General features: G+C 59.0%; 1 protein-coding gene across 5 annotated transcripts in view; it reads right to left on the bottom strand.

Annotated features, from left to right (window-relative positions):
* Positions 1–19,849, bottom strand: part of PRR5 (proline rich 5) — a 49,210-nt gene that overhangs the window by 13,327 nt on the left and 16,034 nt on the right. Inside the window, exons 1-3 of one of the 5 annotated variants that reach the window (XM_019651708.1) lie at positions 5,909–6,644; positions 4,611–4,691; positions 152–464 (exon numbers count right to left, since the gene is read on the bottom strand). In XM_019651708.1, coding sequence (XP_019507253.1) covers positions 152–369 — 218 coding nt within the window. In that variant the 5' untranslated portion in view covers positions 370–464; positions 4,611–4,691; positions 5,909–6,644. Of the gene's footprint in view, positions 1–151; positions 465–4,610; positions 4,692–5,908; positions 6,645–7,663; positions 8,106–14,106; positions 14,519–19,849 lie in introns of those variants that run through there. The other 4 variants (XM_019651710.1, XM_019651709.1, XM_019651711.1 and 1 more) reach the window with 4 other exon arrangements.

Below are 19,849 nucleotides of genomic sequence, written 5' to 3'. Positions count from 1 at the left end.
GGGGTCGGGACAGGGGAAGGTCTCCCCTTCAGGGCCCAGCACACGCTCAGCTCACTAGGGCTGGAAAGCGGGGTTGGTTCTAATGGAGCCCTGTCTGGGGGTGACTCCGCCCCATTGCTGGCTGCGCATCCTCCCTATTGGCTGTGCCCACCGGCTCTCCCAGCCGCCGACACGCGGAGCGAACAGTGGACTCTGGAAGGCGGGAGGCCCTGCAGCAGCATGGCTGAGGCCTCGGATCCACGCTGTCCTCAGGGCTGGAGGCGACAGGCCAGCCTGGGTCCCACCGCCTTTGGCCAGGAATACTGCCAACGGCTTCCCATCGACCTCTGGAGGCCGCATACAGCAGGTGCTCACTAATGAAAGCTTCATCAATGCATGGACGACTTCCACGACTAAGAGCTTCCGTGCCAGTTCTCTAGGAGTCCATCTGGCAGCTGACAGGGCCTTGGGATCGCCTTCCTGGCCTGTGAGAGCGGATGTCCCAGGCAGGGTGAGAGGAGGTCACACAGGCTCACTCCAGCCAAAGCCCTGCACAGGGGAACCCAATCCTTCCACAGATGTGGAAACTGAGGCTTGGGAGGGCAAGTGAAGAGGCCCCCAGTGGGGCCCGCTGACCGGCAGCTGGAAGGCTGCCTGGCCTGGGCTGAGCCAAGCCGGGGTTCCCTGACAGCCCACGGGGAGGGGAAGCCCCAAGGCAGCTGTGCATGCTGGGAATTTTAAAGCGCCCTGGGGAGGCGCTGTGGGGGGAACAGCCTGGGTGTCACTGAGGGGAAAGAGACAGGCAAGGGCTGAAGGGTCGGAAGGCAGAGGCCCTGGCCGCCCTGTCCAGCGGGTCTGATGCCCCTGGGAGTGGCAGGGCTGGCAGGACCTAGCCCTGGAGCTGGGTCAGGGAGGATAATCTGCGTCTGGGCCAGGAGCCCAGGAGGAAGCAGAAGGGGCCTCTCGGGACCAGAGCAGGTGGCCAAGCGCCTGCCCACAAGCTCCTGCATGGCCCTCAGGACTCACAAGGTTCTCACAGCCCAAGGCAGACAGTAGCTGTTACAAGTGCTGGGAGACAGGCCGCCCCGGACAGACGCCTGTGGGGACAGGACGGGCACGAGAACGCAGAACACGGAGCAGCATGGGCCACCACGCACGCAGCAGGTGGCCTTTCACAGCTGAGCACAACCAGGCGACTTGGGGCTCGGTTCTGTTTAAGATGGTAGGACATATGATGGGTCCTTCAGGGGCAATGCCACCTGAAACCATCAGGGTAAAAAGAAGTCTGGGTCCTTAAGCAGAGGTCCTCTGAGACCCATAGTGGCTTCTTCTCTAAGGTTTTTCTCTATGGATCTAGAAAAACTCAGAAGAAAGGTGGTCAAGGGAACGGGTCAAGAAAGAGGACGAGATCTACAGATGAAACGTCCTCAAGGTTAAACTTTGGTGCTTCAAAGGACACTATCAAGAAAGGGAAAAGGCGGGGCTGGCTGAGTGGCTCAGTTGGTTAAGAGCGTGAGCTCTGAGCAACAGTTCGATTCCCACATGGGCCAGTGAGCTCTGCACACGAGCTGAGCTGCCACTGAGCTGCCAATAGGTGGCAGGATGGCTCAGCTGGTGAGAGCACGTGCTCCTAACAACAAGGTTTCTGGTTCGACTCTCGCATGGGATGGTGGCTACACCCACACGCAACTAAAACTGAACTTGGCACCCTGAGCTGAGCTGCCGCCCGGATGGCTCAGTGGATGGAGCGTGCGCTCTTAACAACAAGGCTGCTGGTTCAACTCCTGCATGGGATGGTGGCTACGCCCACCTGCAACTAAGATTGAACACAGCACCTTGGAGTTAGAGGCCACGAGCTGCCTGCAGCCAGCCGGATGCTGACTGGACTTGGAGCTGAGCTAGCTGCGCCCTCCACAACTAAGACTGAAGGACAACAACTTGGCCGTTTCCCTTCCTCAGCTCCCCAATAAAAAAATCTAAACAAAAAAAATAAATAAAGGGAAAACTCATGGGATGAGAGAAAAGACGAGCTGAACTCAGCATCTGGCAAAGGTCTCGATCCAGAATCATAAAGAACTCTTACAACTTAACAATAAAAAGACAAAACAACACAATGAAAAAACGGGCAACGGAGGTGAACCAGACATTCCTCCCAAGACAGAAAAATGGCCAATAAGCCCAGGAAAAGATGCTCGGTCATGAGTCATCAGGGAAACGCAAATCAGAACTACCAGATGGCTCTTCACACCCACTAGTACTGTTAGAATCGAAAAGCGGAAACTAACACGCACTGGGGAGAAGGTGGGGAAACTGAGTCCTCGTACACAGCTGGTGAGGGGGATGTAAAACGGTGCGGGCGCTGTGGGGCACAGTTGGGAGGCTCCTCAAAGTTACCCGGAGGGTTGTAGTATGACCCAGCCACTCCACCCCACCCAGGGGAATGAAAACACAGGTCCACACAAAATTTTGTCCACGGATGTCACAGCAGCACTACTCGTAACAGCCCAAGGCTGGGAACAACCCACGTGCCCATCAGCAGATGAATGGGTAAACAAAGCGGTGTTTTTCACGCAATGGAGTATTACTCAGCCATAACGAGGATTGAAGTACTGACACGTGCTCCAACGTGGGTGACCCTTGAAAGCACCATGTTCAGTGAAAGACCCAGTGATGAAAGGCCACGCACATACTGACTCCATTAATATAAAGTGTCCAGAATAGACAAATCCATAGACAGAGAGTTGGCTGGTATTTGCCAGAGGCTGGGGGCGGGGGTCATGGGGAGTGGCTGCTCATGGGGGTGAGCTTTTTTGGGGGGTGATGAAAATGTTCTGAATTAAGTAGTGTGATGGTTATACAACCTTGTGCATATACTAAAAACACTGCACTGTACATTTTAAAAGGGTGAATTACAGCTCAAAAAAATACATACATATATAAAATGGGGGGAAAACATCATGACCAGATGTCAGAGTTGTTATTATTCAGCACCCCGGCCCGACCCATGCCAGCCAGGGCACAGAGGAGGGACCCCACTCCCTCCAATCGCACTAACAAGCCTCGAGGACCGAGGGCAATCGATGGCTCCGGTCACAAGGCTGTCGTGGGATTGAAGCTAATGACCAATTATGGATTCAATGCACAATTAAGTTCCCTTAATTTAATGTGTCCACATGATGGAAAAGAGCTGGGGTGGGGGCTGGATAGGGGGCAGAGCCTCTAGAGTGAGGGGCCCGAGTTCCGGCTCCACTGACTAGTCAGTCCCATGACTGCGAGCAGCCCACAACCTCTCCATGACTCAGTTTCCCCATCTATAAAATGAGACAATAAGGTGCCCACTGCTCAGAGCTGCCATGAAAAGATTGTGGCACAGGCTGGCACAGAGCAAACCCTTAATAGACAAGCCCTGTTATTATTACTTAATGATTCCCAGCATTTAATTTTGAACTGGCTAAAAAGGTGCCCCAAATAACCTAACTGGCCAGGAGTTTCACATTTCATGTCACCCTGACCTGTTTCTTCGGTAGGGGTCCCGGGGCTTGGTGACAAGCACACGTGGTCTGGGGTTACAGTCCCTGTGGAGAGGAGGCAACTGACAGCCAGTCACCACTGCTGTTTATGCCGCTGGCGGGGAAGGGTGCAGAAACCGCTGGAGGGCTGTCTCTGGTGCTTTGTTCAAGAATTTAGAAACACTTCCTTATTTTCGGTTCTTAAAACATCCAGCAGATTCTTTAGGTTTGCTACAAACTCCTTTTTCCCTAAGCAGAGGCATATTAGGAAAAGGGGGCCGCTCTGGGCCCCACTGAGACCCCGGTGGCTACTGGGACCCCACCCCTGGGTGGCCAGATGAGCCTGAGCCTGGCAGAGGCAACAAGCCCGTTTTCCATCTGGCTTCACAGCTCCTTTCCCTCCCTGGGCCTCCGTGTTTCCATCTGTAAGGGCTCTTTCAGCTCTGCCCTACTGGGGTGGGGGTGGGGTGACCCGTCCCAACTACCCTTTTATTCCTTCCTTGAGCTGATAAGAATGTTTGCTGTCTGTTTTCCCCAGATATCCTTTTGGTGCAGAGACAAGGTAGCGTGGCTGGGGTGGGAGGGGAACAGCACAGAGGTGGCGCAGGTCTCCTCCTAGCGGCTGTGTGACCCTGGGCGTGTCTCTTGACCTCTCTGAGCTTTGGCCTCCTCCACTGTAACACAGCAGTAATGCAGGGGGGCCTGAGGCTGGTCCACCCGGGGCTCCTTCACAACTGCTCACTCCTCAGCTATTCACAGGAAACGAGGGGCGTTTGCTGGCAGTGACGGCTTTTCCAGGAACGACACTCCCGTCGTTAGGGAGGTGGGTCCTTCCTCTTTAACAGAATAAATATCTTTCCTGATACTCCACACCAGTGGGGAATGTGGGTGTTATCTTGAGCCACTGTCCAAGTCCCACCCGGTTTCCCCTGAAAAGAAGTCCTCAGGGGGTGTGGGGGTTACGGCCCATCAGGCCTGAAAGCCATGTACAGTGTCGAGGTCCACAGGGCAGTGGCTGCTGATCTCGGCTCTCGGGTGGAACCTTGGGCATGGCCTGGCACAGCCCTCCCTGCCACTCACAGACTCAGGCCTGGGACAAGACAGGACGGAACGGCTACTCACCGGACACCTTCGTTGAGGCTGAAAAGCTCCTGGTCAGGCAGCCCCTTGCGCTGGAAGACAGCGATCACCCCGTTATGGATGCTGCAAGTGGAGAAAGAAAAACACGGTGTCCAGAGGCCCCGAGACCCCTCCTCGCCACCCCGAGCCCCGCCCCCCCTCCCTCAGCCCTCCCGCTCTGCTGGAGGAACAGAATGAACCTGGTCAGAAACGGGGCCCCTGTCCTTTCTCTTAGAAGGCAGGCCCTAGAGGGCAGGGACTGACTGTCCCCGCGGGACCCTGTCCACACCAGAGCTGTTCCCTCCTGGGTCCGCGGCCCCAGCCTCCCCTGAGCCCCAGGCACCACCCGCTCACCTCCCCAGGATGTGCTCTGTGCCCCACACACTCTCTGCGTCCCTTCCTGTGCTCTTGAACCTTCTACGCCCAGGCCAGAAACGAGGCCACCTTCTGATAGCCTCTCAGCCCTCAGCACATCCATGTCCTACTGGCTTTCTCACCCTGGGCTTCAAGGTGCCCCCACCGGCCCCTGCTGACCCCGCCTCCCCGTCGGCTTGTACAGCACGTGTCACTGCGGAACCGCACGTTTATATGTGGCTTGTTTGTTTCTACCACTAGCTACAGAGCATGAGCGCCCAGGGCCCTGTGTTGTTCGCAACTGTGCCCAGCGCCTGGCTCAAGGGAGCCGCTCGGTAAACACCTGGTGAAAATGCACCGTGGCTCGCTCACCTTCCAAATCCAATGGACCCTGCCGCCGTCTGACCTGTTCCTAGATCTCTCAGCTGCACCACTCCTCCCCCTTCCAGCCCAGGGCCCCTCCTCACTTGCCTGGACCTCTGATGACACCCACCTGCCTCCCCACCACATCCACCGTCTGCTGTAGCCAACCATTTCCCTGCCCAGCAGGTACAGGGCGAGGGCTGGACATGGCAATAGAGGCCCCTTGGGGCGGCCCCTCCCCACATTCCCAGGCATCCTACACTCTAATCCCAGGGTGCTGGGCCTGCCAGGGGGTGCCACACCTCTTTGGACCCACTGCCCTCCCTGCCTGGAGGGCCCCTCTCCTTCCTGTCTACTAGACAAGCAGCTATTCATACTGGAGCCTCAGCTCAGAGGTCACCGCCTCCAAGAAGCCCTCCTGACCTCCACCCCTCCCCATGTAGATTTGTGGGATCTATACTTTGCTGATTCACTTTCCTGTTAGTCCCTCCCCGCACTGGCCACACGCTCCCAAGGGTGAGAACTAGGTCTGGGTGGCACCACCACCCTCCACCCAGGACCTGGGTTGCCGCTCTGACACTCACCACTGCAGACCAGTGGGTGATTGTTGGTGCACAGGGGGCAGCTGGACACACTGCTGGTCACATCGCAGAGTGGACAGCCGCCACTGAGCTCTTGGTGCCCTTGTCTGCCTTCACCAGCTCCACCCTTCCCAGCAACACAGACTGGCTGCCACTTTTTCAGATGAGGAAACCGAGGCTCAGGGGGACCGAGCCCCCCATGGGAAGCCACAGAGCTTGCCCAACAGCTGCCCGCTCTCCCCTCACAGCTTCCCTACAGGGACCCAGGGCCGGCCATTGCTTCTGGCTCTGTGCCCTGAGCGGGCAGGGCCAGGGCCCATGTCCCAGGTGGGTGAGGGAGGCTCTGAGCGGCTGGTCCCAGCTGGGCCAGGCGGCTTGACCACACACTTGTCACCTGACCCGAGGAGCCCGACTCTTGGGTCTGGCGTCGGCAGGCAGCGTATTCCTGTGTCCAGGGACATGTGTCCTCTAACCTGCTTCCTGCCTGGGAAGCGGGGGTCACGAGTGTGCCTCCCAAGTGCTGTGAGGATGCAATGACGGCCGGGACCCAGCCTCAGCGTGGGGTCACGGCTGGGGTCATGCTCGCCTCTGTTCTAAGTCCCTGGTGAACCCAGGCCTGCGACTGTGTCACATAAGGCTGCTCCCCATTTACAGACTAAAAACAGACAAAACTCCATCGGGAAGTCTCATAGCCGCCAGGAAGCCAGCTGTCCTATAGCGGCGGCCTTCCTGGAATCACAACAGCTGGGAATTCACGCCCAGCCCTGTGGGGGCTGTTGGGCCAGGTAGGGTGGACAGGCACCAGCCCAGGGGCAGCCCCACCCAGCCTTATCTGCATAAGGGGCCTGGGGGAGGGGGGGGCCCAGCCACTCGAGAGGCTCAGGGGGGGCTGGCCAAGTTCTTCCTGGGACTCTAATAGGCAGGTGGAACCTGGGGGGCCTTGGAGGCTTCGGTGGCCCCCCAGGCCTGATCCTGTCCTCATTGACCCGCTCCTACCAGCCTCTCTGAGTCTTCCCTCCTCTTCCACTAAAACTTCTGGAGGAACCCAGCCCACTCTGGTCCTAAGCTGAGAGGTGACCCTGCACCATGTGGCTCTGGATGACAAGACCAGCTCTCCGACACCTCAGGGGTTCTGGGGTCCTCTGTGACACTTGTACCACCGCCCCTCCTGCCTCACGGCCTTCAAACCTGCTGTTCCTTGGCCTGGAGGCTGGCCCTCCACCCAACCCCTCCTCAAAGCCTTCCCTGTCCCCCTCCACCCCGCAGGAGGCCAGGTCCCTCCTCCTCACACCTGTGTGGGGAGAGTATTGGACCCCATCTCTTTTTTGGGAAGGGGAGGTCTATTTAGTTCACTATTCAGCCTCCTTTCCCCGACCTGGCACCGGGGCAGCAGAGCGTCACCCCAGGAGGATGCGTCAGTGACCCAGTTACCACCCTTCCAATTCTCTCACCAAACGTGTCTGAGCAGCCCCGCCCAGCCCAGGGTCACCCGCCATCCACACCCCCACGTCCAGCCCCCGAGGCTGCTTCAGGAGCAAGCCTGACTTGGAATCCCAGCTCTGGGCTTCCTGGCTGTATGCCTTGGCCAAATGCCCTGGCCACCCCTGCCTCAGTTTCCCCATTCATACCATGGGATTCATAATTACAGCACCTAAAGGAGACGACGTGGGGAGACAGCACCCTGCCCCGCAGGGTTGTTTGTCAGGGTGTCAGTCAGCATGACTGCAGGAAGGGGGTGTGCCTCCCAGAAGCACCCACCACAGCTCAGCCATCTGTCTGTGGTTGTCTCTCTTCCTTCTAACCACCGCACGACGCGGCGACTGTCATACCCCAAGCTGCAGAAGAACGCTGAGACTCCGAGAAGCCAAGGGGCTGCCCAGAGCCACACAGCTTTACACCTCGCCTGGAGCCCCGGGGCCCAGAGTCCTCCCACCCCCACCTTGCCCCCCCCCAAACAGGGGGTGGGGGCCCAGGGGACAGACAGGGCCCCGCTCCTTCCCGTTTCTCTCCAGATGAGGTTCCATGTTCTTTCCAAAGTCCGAGCTGGGTAAACAAAAAAATCCTTGCTGAGCCACTGGGGGACAGAAAGGGTGGGGACACAAGAGGACCTCATGTGACTTATCATCCCCCCAAAATAGAAGTGAAACCCAGCCACCCTGGCCCCTGCCCTCCCCGAGATGGGCAGGCCCAGCCTGGTAGAGCAATGGTTCCCGGGAAGCTGCAGGCGGCCTCGCTCCGGGGCGATTCCGGGCAAGGCTGGAGGGGAAGCCGGCCCATCACCGCCCTCTGGCTGCCCCCCCTCACTGGGCAGCCCCTCCAGGGGGCCTGTCCTGCCTCCCATGCAGGAAGCCAGGCAGGCAGGGCCAAGTCCCACCAGCTCCTGCCTGAGCACTGGGTGGGCAGAGCGAAGGGAGGAGTGCAGGACCCTCAGTGAGCCTCCAGGGGGCCCAGGACAGCGCTGAGACCTGCTGGCCAGGGGCTGGTGGGACAGAACTGCCCAGGACTGGGGGCGGGGGAACTGTAGTCAGGCTGGGAGAGCGCGGGCTAACTGCGGGGCTCCTGGGGGCACATGCCTACGGCCACCCTGGCTCGGGCTGGGGCAGATGAGGAGCTGCGAGTGGGTGGGTCTCGGGCCCACCATCACCTCTCTGTGTTGTGCACCTGTCCATCCAGGAAGCCGGGCGCACCGTCACCTCTCTGTGTTGCGCACCTGTCCATCCAGGAAGCCTAGGCAGAGCCACCCAAAGCCTCACCTCTGGCGGGTCAGGTCAGTGCGGCTGCAGGGGCCCCCGGGGGTACAGCTCTGCCCTTCCTCAGGCCCCCGTCCTGCTCTGGATCCGGCCTCGGGAGGCCGCTGAGGACACCGAGAGAAGGGCAGGGCCCTGCAGGTGCCCGCCTCACTCTGTCTGGTACCCCCAGAGCGCCGACCGGACCCTGAGCAAGCCTGGTACTTCCTTGGGCCCCTCCCATTGGTGTGGAGGCCTGGCTCCCAGCCTGTGGCCTGTGGAAGGGATCAATGAGTGGGTGAAGGCAGGCGGGGCGCTGGACTCCACTGCGTCTCCACAGGCCCCTGCAGGCTCTTCCCACTGCTAGCTGCCACCTGGGCTGGTTGGTGCCTTCCCTGGTTCCCACCCACCTCAGACAGCCCAGGTTCTAGTCCCCTCTCGACCCCGTCCATCCGGGGGTGACCAGAGCCCTAATGTCCTCGTCTGTACCCCAGGGGGCTACACCCAGCCCTGAGAAACGGAGCGTGGGGACTGCCCGGCTCTGCCCCAGCAGCGATGCCTACGCCCAGGTGGGAGGCACAGGGAGACAGGCGTCTCGGGACCCAATCCTGACCCCATGCTGGGCCCCAATTTGACCCTCTGGAAAGTGGGGGGTGAAAACAAGCCTGTGGGCAGGTTCACCTGCTCCTCAGCAAATAGGTATCGCTCTCACCCTGGTTTCAGTACATGTGGCTTAAAATACCCCCCACCAAGGCTTCTGCACACCCCCACTCCTCTCTGGGTGCCAGGCAAAGGCTTGGAGCTTTTCTCCCGAGGTTCACCTGCCCAGGTAGGCAGGCTCTGTTTGGGCTCTGACCCCCGTCTTGGCGGGCTGCAGCGGGGACAGTGCTGTGCCCCGTGCTCCCGTGGGGGCCGGGGCCTCACGTTCCCACCTTCCCAGCTGTGAGGGGGTTCTGGACGCCGGGGGCGGGAGAAGAGGCCCAGGCGCGTGGCGGGCGGAAGGGAAGCCCAGTGGACGCATGTCTTTTGGCCGCTGGGACGAAAGACCACTAGCCTAGTGGCTTCAAACAAGCCCAAGTTGTTTTCTTGTAAGTTCTGAAGGCTGAAAGTTCTAAATCACAGTCATGGGACTAAAATCAAGGTGTCGGGGGGCTGGCTCCTTCTGGAGGCCCCAGGGGAAGAGTCCGTTTGTTTCCTGGCCTTTTCCAGCGACTAGAGGTGCCCGCAGCCCTCAGCTCGGGCTCCTCACAACCTCCATCCTCACATCTCCACGGACTCTAGCCCCGTGCCTCCCTCTCATAAAGACCCTTGTAATGGCCCTGGGCCCACCTGGATCACCTCCCCATCAGAAGAGCCTTAACCTAATCACAGGTGAAAAGTCTCTTCTGCCTTGTAATGTAATGTATTCACAGGTTCTGGGGAAACTGGGTGTGGACATCTTTGGGGGCCATCACTCTGCTGACCACACGAAGACTGCCAGAGGGGCCGGGGGCTCAGGACACAGGGCCTGACCCAGAGCAAGGGGGTGGAGTTGGTGTGGGAGACGTGGGGGGGGGGTGAGCCAAGCTCAGGCCCCTGCCAGCCTCCAGCCCCCACTCTCAACCAACTTCCTCTGGCCCCTCAGAGACCCCTAGGAGGCGGTGGCAGATGTGCAGGCTCTGGAGTTAGACCTGGGCAGTCCCCATACCTCTCTGAGCCCCATCTGCAAGATGGGGGTTGTGAGTTCCACCCTGAGTGCTGCAGTGATGAAAGGAGCTTCTCCAGACCTGGGGTTTGGACGCCCACCCTCTGCAACACTCCTAGTCCCCCCCCACACACACACACAGGTCTGGGTGGGTGAGCCCTGCTGTCTGAAGGGTGGGGTGCTCTTGGCCACTTAGCTGGGAGACCTGGCTGTGAAACAATGTGGGGAGTGCAAGCCAGGGGGGCTGGCTGCAGCCTCCAGACTCTCACCCCCAACTCCCACCTTGCCCGGCCCCACTGGGAAAGAAACTCACATGTGTCCCTGGGCAGTGGCTTCAAGTCAGACTGGGTTCAGGCCCAGGCCCTGAACATTACAGACTAATCACCCCAACCTCAGAGGCGGGTTTGTGGGGAGTGCATGACCAGGGTCACACGCACCATGTGGACGCACCCTCTACCCTGCTCCTGCCCTGTTTGGAGCCTCCACTATAACATCTAGAAGGTGTGTGTGTGTGTGGGGGGGCTGCTGGGCTCTCCAAACCTCAAGCATTTGAGCAGATCCAGTCCTGCCAAGGAGTAAGGCTCCGTAACGGCTGGCACCCTATGGTCCACACACAGGTGTAGGGATGAGGACTGGCCCCTCATCTCAGAACGGGACCTTCTTGGAGCTGGAGGCCCAGTACACACATGGGCCCAGATCCATGGGCAGCTAACTGGGGTTGCCGGGGACACAGGGACACGACATGCCATGTGCCGGCCACTGAGGAGGGAGGGGATAGGGGACTCCAAGTGGGAGCAGCCGGGGAGCCTTCTCAGTCCCCCCAGCCCCGGCCTCTCTGTAGCCCCAGCACTGGGCTTGGCACAGCCTGGCATCCACCACTCCCGCAAACGTTTCCTGACGCAGTAACATTCGTGCGGGAAGAATGCACGACCACAGGCCACCAGCCGTGTGTGGTCAGCACTTGAGTGTCACCGGCTTCATCTTCCCAGCACTAAACCCAACCTGCAAAGACCTGAAGGGTTGACTTGTGTCCTTATTTCCTGGCTCCCTCCAGTAACTGTAAGCTCCTGGGAGCTGCTGATTCCCTGCTAACTCTATGCCGTGGGCCCGCCCGGCGAATGGATGGACGAATGAATGAATGACTCAGTGAGTGCACGGATTCCATTCTCACGAGGGTGAGTTGGGTATTTCTGCCCCATGTCCAGATGAGGGGACAGGGAATTGAGGGGATGTGCCCAGGGTCATTGTAGTGGGTTGAAAAGTATTCCCTTAAAATTCATGTCCACCTGAAAACCTCAGATCTCATCTGGAAACGGGACCTTAGCAGGTGTCATTAGTTAAGGATCTTGAGAGGAAATCATCCTGGATTTAGGGTGGACCTTAAATCCAATGACTGGTGTCTTTATGAGATAGAGCGGGAGGTCTGGACACAGAGAGACAGAAGGCCACGTGAAGACGGAGGCAGAGACTGGAGTGACACAGCCATCAGTCAAGGGTCCACCAGGAGCTGGAAGAGGCAGGACGGACCCTCCCCTAGCGCCTCCGGAGGGAGCACACCCCTACCCACACCTTGGTTTTCGACTTCTGGCCTTCAGCACCGTGAGAAAATAAATTTTTTTCTTTTTTATTGTGAAATACAAATTTTTTAGAATTAGTTTCAGCTGTACAAATTTCTGTTGTTTTAAGCCACCTACTTTGTAGTGGTGTTACAGTAGCCCAGGAAACCAATGTGGTCACACAGATAAAAGGGGGTGCATCTTGGACTCAAAATGGGGACTCAAGGCAGGACTGACTGCAGACCGTCTGGCCTCCCACTGTCCTCGCTCAGGGACCTGGCAGGGGAAGGTACTTTGCTCCTCCTTGGTTCAGTCCCCCTCTGCCCGGAGAGCAGACAGCAGGGCTCTGGCTCTGCCATATCCTATGTGGGCAGGTCTCCTGGGGCTGTGTCCCCCTCTGCACCTCTAAATGGGGGTGGCACTACTATGTCCCTCCCTGGGCTATGATGATGGCAAAGTGAGCTAAGGGACACGAAGGGATCTGGCACAGAGGAGTGCGGGGTGGTGGCTGGGAGCTGACTGGGAGCCTGGCAGGTGCTAGCAGCGGGGAGGGGGACGTCCTTCTGCAGCCTGCCAGGCCCAGGAACAGAACAAGGCTGAGGTTCTAAAGTTCCTGGAAGGGAAAAATGGCTGAGAGACCCAGGTGGCCTCTCCCTACAGGCGCCTCCCTGAGCTGGAAGATTCAGTGCTGGCCCCGGGGTGCCCTGACCAGCTGATGGGGAGGACAGGCCTCAGGGAGCTGCAGTCAGTGGACGCTCAGGAACCAGCAGACTCCTGGGTAGCTCTCCAAATCCTAACCCTACACGCCTACCCCGACATGAGTTTTGGCTTCAGTTATGAGTTACAGAGGACCCACTACGTGCCAGGCATCGTGCTGAGGGCTTTAATACCCATCTTCATCCCTACAACAGCCCTGTGAGGTTTTATGGGTAAAGAAATTGAGGACCAGAGAGGTTAAGCGACCTCCTCAAGGCAGAACTGGGATTTGAATCAAGTCTGTTTGACTCCTTCCATTAAACCACAGCAGGGGCACAAGGAGGGAGCCTGCTTCTATCTCCTCAGTTCTGGGAGAGGAGAAAACAACTCTTAAGCCAGTGTGCAGGCAGACATTAGTTCAATGAGATTCCCCAACGAGAGTCCTTCTTTCACTGTCCCCACAGGGGTCCTGGAAGCAGGAATGTGCATGCCCACCAACAGGTAGGGAAACTGAGGCAAACACATCCCAGCCCTCAAACAGTTTGCAACTTGGTAGGGGACAGAAGACAAGCACGTGGATGACAGTGTCCTGCCTGGTGCACAGAGGAGGGTCTCAGGCTGTCAGCCCCATGCCCACCATGATGCTCATGAAGTGTGGCCAAGACCACAGCCGGTGAAGCATCTGGCAAGATTTCACTGCCAGGTGTGTGGGGTGTGGGGACAGCCCTCCCCCCACCCCCACCCCCTGAGAAGCCTAGCTCAAGTTCATTCTCTTCCCTCCCTTCCCCTTTTCCTTTTGGTGAAAATATCTGTTTTTGAAACGGGCCCATGAGCAGACACGCTGGGGAATCCCACTAAATAAACGGTCTCTTTTCCGGATCCCAGCCTTGCTCTTCAAACAAAGCTGGGGGGGTGGGGGGTGGGGTGGGGGGAGGGGGACTTCCCACGCCCGTCTGTCTGTCTGGGAACGGACCCGGGGGAGGGTGGTCTAAGGAATGCTGGGCAGCTGCTGCACCCCTGCTGACAGCTGGGAAGACAGGGAGGCCGCAGTAGGGAAAACCACCCCGCCCACCCCACCGGCCAAAGGGGACCGTAGCGCGGAGACAGGAAGCACAGCGGCAACCCACCGACTGCGCCCGAGAGTCTCATCTGCTCATCTGCGAAATGGGAAAAATACTTCCTGCTCTATTACCTCCCAGGTTGCCATGAGCGCTGGAGCGGAGACGTGGGAAGACCCCAGGTGGGAGGCCGGCACGCGGTTCCCCGCCCACCCCTCCACCCACCCGTCGGGCGCCTCGGGACCAGCCTCGGGTCCGCGGTCTCATTCCTCCGTTCTAGAACCACGTTGCACGGAACTTCCCTCCCGGCCCGCACAACTCCGGCGGAGCAAGTTCTTTGCAAACTATTAGGTGCCGCAGTGCCCACCGCACCCGTCCTCGTAAGGGGCCGGCCCTCGCCAGCGGAACCGCTCGAGGGCTTCCCCCTCCCCCGGCTCTGGGGCCCCGGGCCCGCCGGCAGGCCGGGAGGGCGCGGCCTTACCTGTTCCAGGTGGCGTTGGCGCAGGCCCGGCGCTGCTGCGTGCCCCGTTCGTCCGCGGCGGCGGCGGCAGGCTCTCTCTTGCCCAGGTCACTGAGGCTGGGCGAACTCATGAACTTCAACCTGCGGAGAGTCCTCATAGTGACCCCGGGGGCCCGCTCCGCGCCCACACGCGCCCGGCGCCGCTCCCTGCGCCACGCCGCGGGCCCCGGCCGGCGCTGCGCCCTCTACGAGGAAACTTGGGAGAGAGCAGGAAGCCGAGCGGCCCTCCGGGGTCCCGCCCCGGCCCCACGCCCCCGCCCCGGGCCCGGCGCCGACCGGCCCTCCCGGTTAATCATTGCTCCGAGCGGCGGCAGCGTGCAGAGCCAGAAGCGCGGCAGGCAACACAGACCCGGCGCAAACAGAGGCTGGGGGCGGGGCCATGGGCGGGGCCGGGACGGAGGGGCGGGGCTTGAGGCCACGGGCGGAGCGGGAGAGAGGGCGGGGCTCGGCAGGGCCTCGAGCAAGGGGGCGTACGCATAGGCGGGGCCGAGAGATGGGCGGGGCCACAAGCTGGGGGCTAGGCTGGCACCTCTGCCTCCAAAGACCCCTCAGTTGGCCCAGCCCGGGTTTCGCTCGACCCGCTCCACTCTTTTGAAGGCCACACGTACCCACAGGAAACCAACACGTACGTTATGCACAACCCAACCCCAAGCGCCGGCGCTGCCCCGCCACTTGTGGACACACCCATACGATGCTCAGCGACCCGTGCCCCCCAGAAGCCCCCCGCTTCTTGATGCCTCAACCAAAGTCACCCCCTCCTCTCCAACCCTCCACGCAAAGGCTGTGTCCACACAGACCTCTCCAGACCCCGCCACGTTGCCACAGACTTCTCTAGTTCTCATGAAGAGTGGGTCGAAGCCTTCAGCCCTCTGCAGTGCCTCAGGCCAGGACCCCACCCCACCCTGGCTACCCCAATTGCTCTCCTCTGGCCTGGAAGAGTTCCAGATTGGGGGGTGGGGAGATCAGGAGTGGCCTCCCCAGGGCAGACACCAGCAAAGCTGCTGCTACACCCCGTCCCCCCAGGTCTCTGGGATGGGAAAAGCAAGTGAGTCCATTACGTGGCTGGTGACGAGTGACCCCAGTGAAGGGAGCCCCCGGCATGCTTTACACAGCATGCTTTACACTTTACACAACCTCTATGAGGTTGGAATTCTTCATCCCACTTCCCAGTTGAGGAAACTGAGGCTCAGAGGGTGAAATAACTTGCACAATGTCATACAGTCAACAAACGGCAAAGCTGGGCCTAACCTAGGCCTCCTGAGCACATGGCACAGACCCCGCCCCCCAGCTTCTGGGATTCCCACATGGCCTCTCCTGAAGCTATGCCTGTGCTGAGCAAGTCCTGGTGTCACCAGAGCCCCAGCACCATGTCTTTCCATAAATGCTTCCCGCGTGAATCAGCGGGGGAGAGGAGAGGCTGATCGTAGAATCTCAGCAGGAGAAGGGTGCTCAGAGGGCTCCCTGCACTCCCATGTTGTACAGAAGACGGAAGCTGAGGCCCAGGGGCCACTGGGTTCCCTATCCCTGAGTGTGTGCATCTTACACTCCACCCTTGATGGCGGAACCAAAGCCCCTGTCCCCTGGGAAAGAGGTTCCAGGCCACAGGGTGGGGGAGGGACACAGCTGCCCCCTAGTTAACTCAGTCTGACTCAATGTAGAGTGACATGATGGTTTCCACTCAGAGACAGGAACCTGCACCCCAGTGTGAGGGAGGCAGTGGATGGGGTTTGCCAAGGCCCAGCTGAGCAGCCAAGGAACAGTTTCTCCAGGAGCCAAGAGGGCCCCACCTAAGGTGTACAAGAGCCTTGTAAGGAGACTGTCCGGCTCAAATCAACCAGCATTTCTTGAGCACCTACTATGTGCCAGACATTACCCTTGTCCTAGGGAGGCAGAGCCATGACCAACAAACTCCCTGATCCTGAGATCAAAATTAAAGGTGTGGAAAAACAAAAACAAAAACAACACACACACACACACACACACACACACACACACACACCCAAGCACATGGAGACCTTCAGCTCCCAGGGCTGCCATCCCCAAGACTGAGACCCGCGTCACCTGACAGGTCATCCCTTCCTCACCTTCACCCAGTCAAGCCCCTGGTGGCTTCTTACCCTTTTAGAAACATCTATGAATTCTGCCCCCTTCACTTTCACTGTCACCTTTCCAGGCAGAAGGATGGCATCTATAGCCAGGATGATGGACACACAGGTCACTAGACAAGCGTCTCTTTTTCCTGGTGGCCAGAGCCATCCTTGCTGGGCACTCCTTGCCCATGCCCTGAGGATAAAGTCTAGAGCCTGGGATCCTTGAAGGGGCCTTCCCCGCCTGTCCCCTGACTTCCCCAGTCCCAGAATGCCTTTCAGCAACGGTCACCTCCCCTTCCCTGACTGCCTTCACCCTGGGTTAGGCTCAGGGGTTGCCCTCTGGTCATGCGGTGACTTTTCCAGGAGGGTGACTGGCTTACTTCTACATCCCTGCTCCCCGCACACAGTAGGCACACAGTAGTATTTGGTTGAATGGCTGGATAAACTCCTATCTCACAGGAGGTAGGGGTTAAATTAGACCAGATCTGTGCAAATGCTTTGTGAAAGGTGCTGCACAGGACAGGTCGAGATAGAACCGCAGTAACGGCCCCTGCTGAGATGCAGCGGAGCGTTCCCAGGATGGGAGGGGGTGAAAGAGGCTTTCCCAAGCTGGACTCAGGCTCTGGGGAGAGGGATGGCTTTGTTTGCTCAGCACACTGGGGTGGGTGGGAAGAGCTCTGGCAGACAGGGCCCGCTGGCAGGAAGGGCCAGCTGGATGGGGAGGAGGCGGGACTGCTCAGGGTAAGAAACCCAGGGAAAATGGGAGACAGGAGGGGAGGAGAAGGGTGGCTGGGAGGGGGTCTTGGTGGAAAGCGGGCTGGGGATACAGCGGGGGTTTGGGAAAAGTGGTCAGCGAGAAATTCCAGAGGTAGGAGTGGCTCAAGGATTTAAAAGCCAACTACAGTCAGTGTTAAGGCATTAGCTGCAACCTCCCAGCCCCAGCCACAGACCTTTGTAAAATCTGTCTATACCCAACAGCCCAGGACCAGGTGCAGTGGGGACGCAGGTGAAGTGCTGATGCCTTTTGTGGGCTGGTGACAGGCAGAGGGGGACTCCGTGCAGTGGGAGTGGTGGAGCAGCCAGTCCCCAGGGTTGGGATCTGAGGCAGAGACCAGGAAGGGACAAAACCATCACCACCCCCCAGAGCGGGGGCAATTGGGTGCCGATGGCCAAGTCCAGCCCCTATATATGTTCTGTACAGCCTGCAGGGTGGGGGGAAAAAACAAAAACCAGAGCTGCATGCAGCCAAGGTTTTACAAGAGATTGACACGGACACCCTGGCTTCTGGCTTCTCAGGAAGCATCAGATGACCGGCCTCCTGGGCCTGAGGCCCCACGTGACGGCTCTCACTGCACTTCTGTCCCCACAGGCAGGCAGGCAGGCAGGCACAGAGGCTCCAGGAGCCCACCGGGCCTTCTGCTCACTGATAAGGGGTGGGGGGTTAAACAACCGTATTAAGGGGTGGCCCTGGGCAGGGTGCGTCTGTGCCTGGGACTCAGGGAAGGAAAATGCCCTCTGTTAAAGGGAATGGGGACTAGGAGGATCCTTTCATACACCCCTAAAGCTGCCAGTTACCTGCCGGCATCAACTATGTCCTCTCCCACCCTAGGACCCGAACTTCATTCCAAACTCCCCCCATCCCTGCCAGCAGGACCCTGGTCAGCCATGGGGACCCTGCTATTCCCGGGGCTTGTCCTTCTGATGGAAGGGGGAGCCAGAGCTGGGGTCCCCCCCGACCCCGCTATCAGGTCAGGTGACCTCTAGGGCCTCAGTATGCCCATCTGTAACATGAATGAAAAGCAGGGGTGTGGCCCCTGCCTCCCCGCCCCCACAGCTGCCACAGGTGAGTTTGAGGGGTGGAGGACAGGAGGGCCCGTAAAGCCTAAAGGCCACATGCTCCCTGTAGACATGGCGAGAGAAGTGACCCTGGTGTCTTTGATCCTGTGGTATGACTGGACCAAGGGGCTGGCTCAGGGGGTTCATCTGCACAGGCAATGACCTGCGACAGGCCTGGCCCCTGCTGGGAACCCGGAAATCAGGATCTTTGGGGGCAGGGCCTGCCTGAGGATAGCTACCCAGCATCTCAGGGGGCGGGTCTCATGGGCCCCTGGGCTCTGCAAACTCCTGAGCCTGGCTCAGCCCCTCACTTCACAGATGGACAGCACGATGCTCAGGGACCCAGGGCACTGCAGTCAGTCAGTACAGTTCTGGAACCCAGGACGCGGGGCTTCAGGTCCACCTGGATGAATTCATGAGCTCCATGTCTCCGGCCCATATGTGAAGGGGTGAGGGGGGAGTTAGTCCACCCCCAAAGGGGCCTGGTGGGTAGGGGGCTGGGCGAGAAACTTAGAGGCAGGGCAGAGGGGCGGCGCTTTAATCATACTGCCTCATCCAGTCCTCATAAAGGTTCCAGGAAGGGGTTACAGGCAGAGAAACTGAGGCTCAGGGAGGCCAAGGCACATGCCCAGAGTCAGCAGGTGGCAGAGTGGAAGCTGGACCCAGGCTAGCTGAGCGGGAGAGAGACGGCCACCAGCTGTCACTCCTGCTGGCGCTGACCTCAGTCCTGCCCACTCCCAGGGGCACTTCTGCCCCCTGGTGGTGAGGCCTGGTGCTCCCCCAAAGCTGACAACCATCCTTCCCGCTGGCTGGGGAACCCTGGGAGGGGCTTAGCAGTCTGCTGGGAACAGGGAGTCATCCCATCCTTTCTCTGGGATGGGCAGGAATGGTGACACACTTGACTCACAAGGGAGTGAGGTGGGACGAGACAATTCATAGTCATGGGTTTGGTAACTGCTGGCTGTGTGGTCACATGGCAGGTTCCAGAGTCAGGGCTGTGACACCGGGTGAGCCCACGTCACCCTTGGTGACTGCAGCATCGATCGGGACTGGGCTGGTCATTTCTGAGGGCTTTGCAATGCACCAGTTCTCAGGGACCATCCCAAGGCCAGACAACTGGTCATCGTCCAAGACTGGAAGGGCGCTGGGCCCATCAGAAGCGAAGCCTGTTGTATTTTGTGAATGGGTGGACCGCACAGAGGCTCCCCTGTACCAAGCCTGGGGTGGGGGCAACAACACCAAAGATGGGTGGGTCCTGGTGGGTCCCACTGTGAAACTACTCCAGAAAATGTTCCCTCTGGTGGTCTCAGAGCCAATATCACCTATTAGTATTCCTATTTCAAAAATGGGTAAACTGAGGCCAAGTGGGGTGAAGTTGCTTGTTCAAGGGCTGTCAGCTAGAAAGTGGTGGAGCTGGGATACTGAACTTATGCTGAGACAAAGCCCACGTCCCTGGTGCTTTAATAAACCTCACCGATATGTTTATTGAGCACCTGCTATAAGCCAGGAACTGCTCTCAGCGCTGGGAATATAGCAGGAGACAAGAACGTCAGGGTCTCTGCCATCACAGGTGAGCTCACCGTCCCATCCTAGCTCTGCCCTCAACATGTCCGAATATCTCTAGGTCCTCCCCAGCCAGCTTCCAACCTAGAGGTTTGAAGACAGGCCATCTTCCTTCAAGTCTTCTCTTTCCCAGAACCCCACCCCTGCCCACTGGCAACAGGACGCCATCTGGGTGGTCTCTGTCCTCTGCTCTCAGAACACTCCCCTCCTAGATC

This window comes from Hipposideros armiger, unplaced genomic scaffold (genome assembly GCF_001890085.2).
Source record: "Hipposideros armiger isolate ML-2016 unplaced genomic scaffold, ASM189008v1 scaffold_164, whole genome shotgun sequence".
NCBI lineage: Eukaryota > Metazoa > Chordata > Mammalia > Chiroptera > Hipposideridae > Hipposideros > Hipposideros armiger.
Note: the sequence above shows the minus strand (reverse complement) of the source record. Positions and strands in the feature narration are given on the sequence as shown.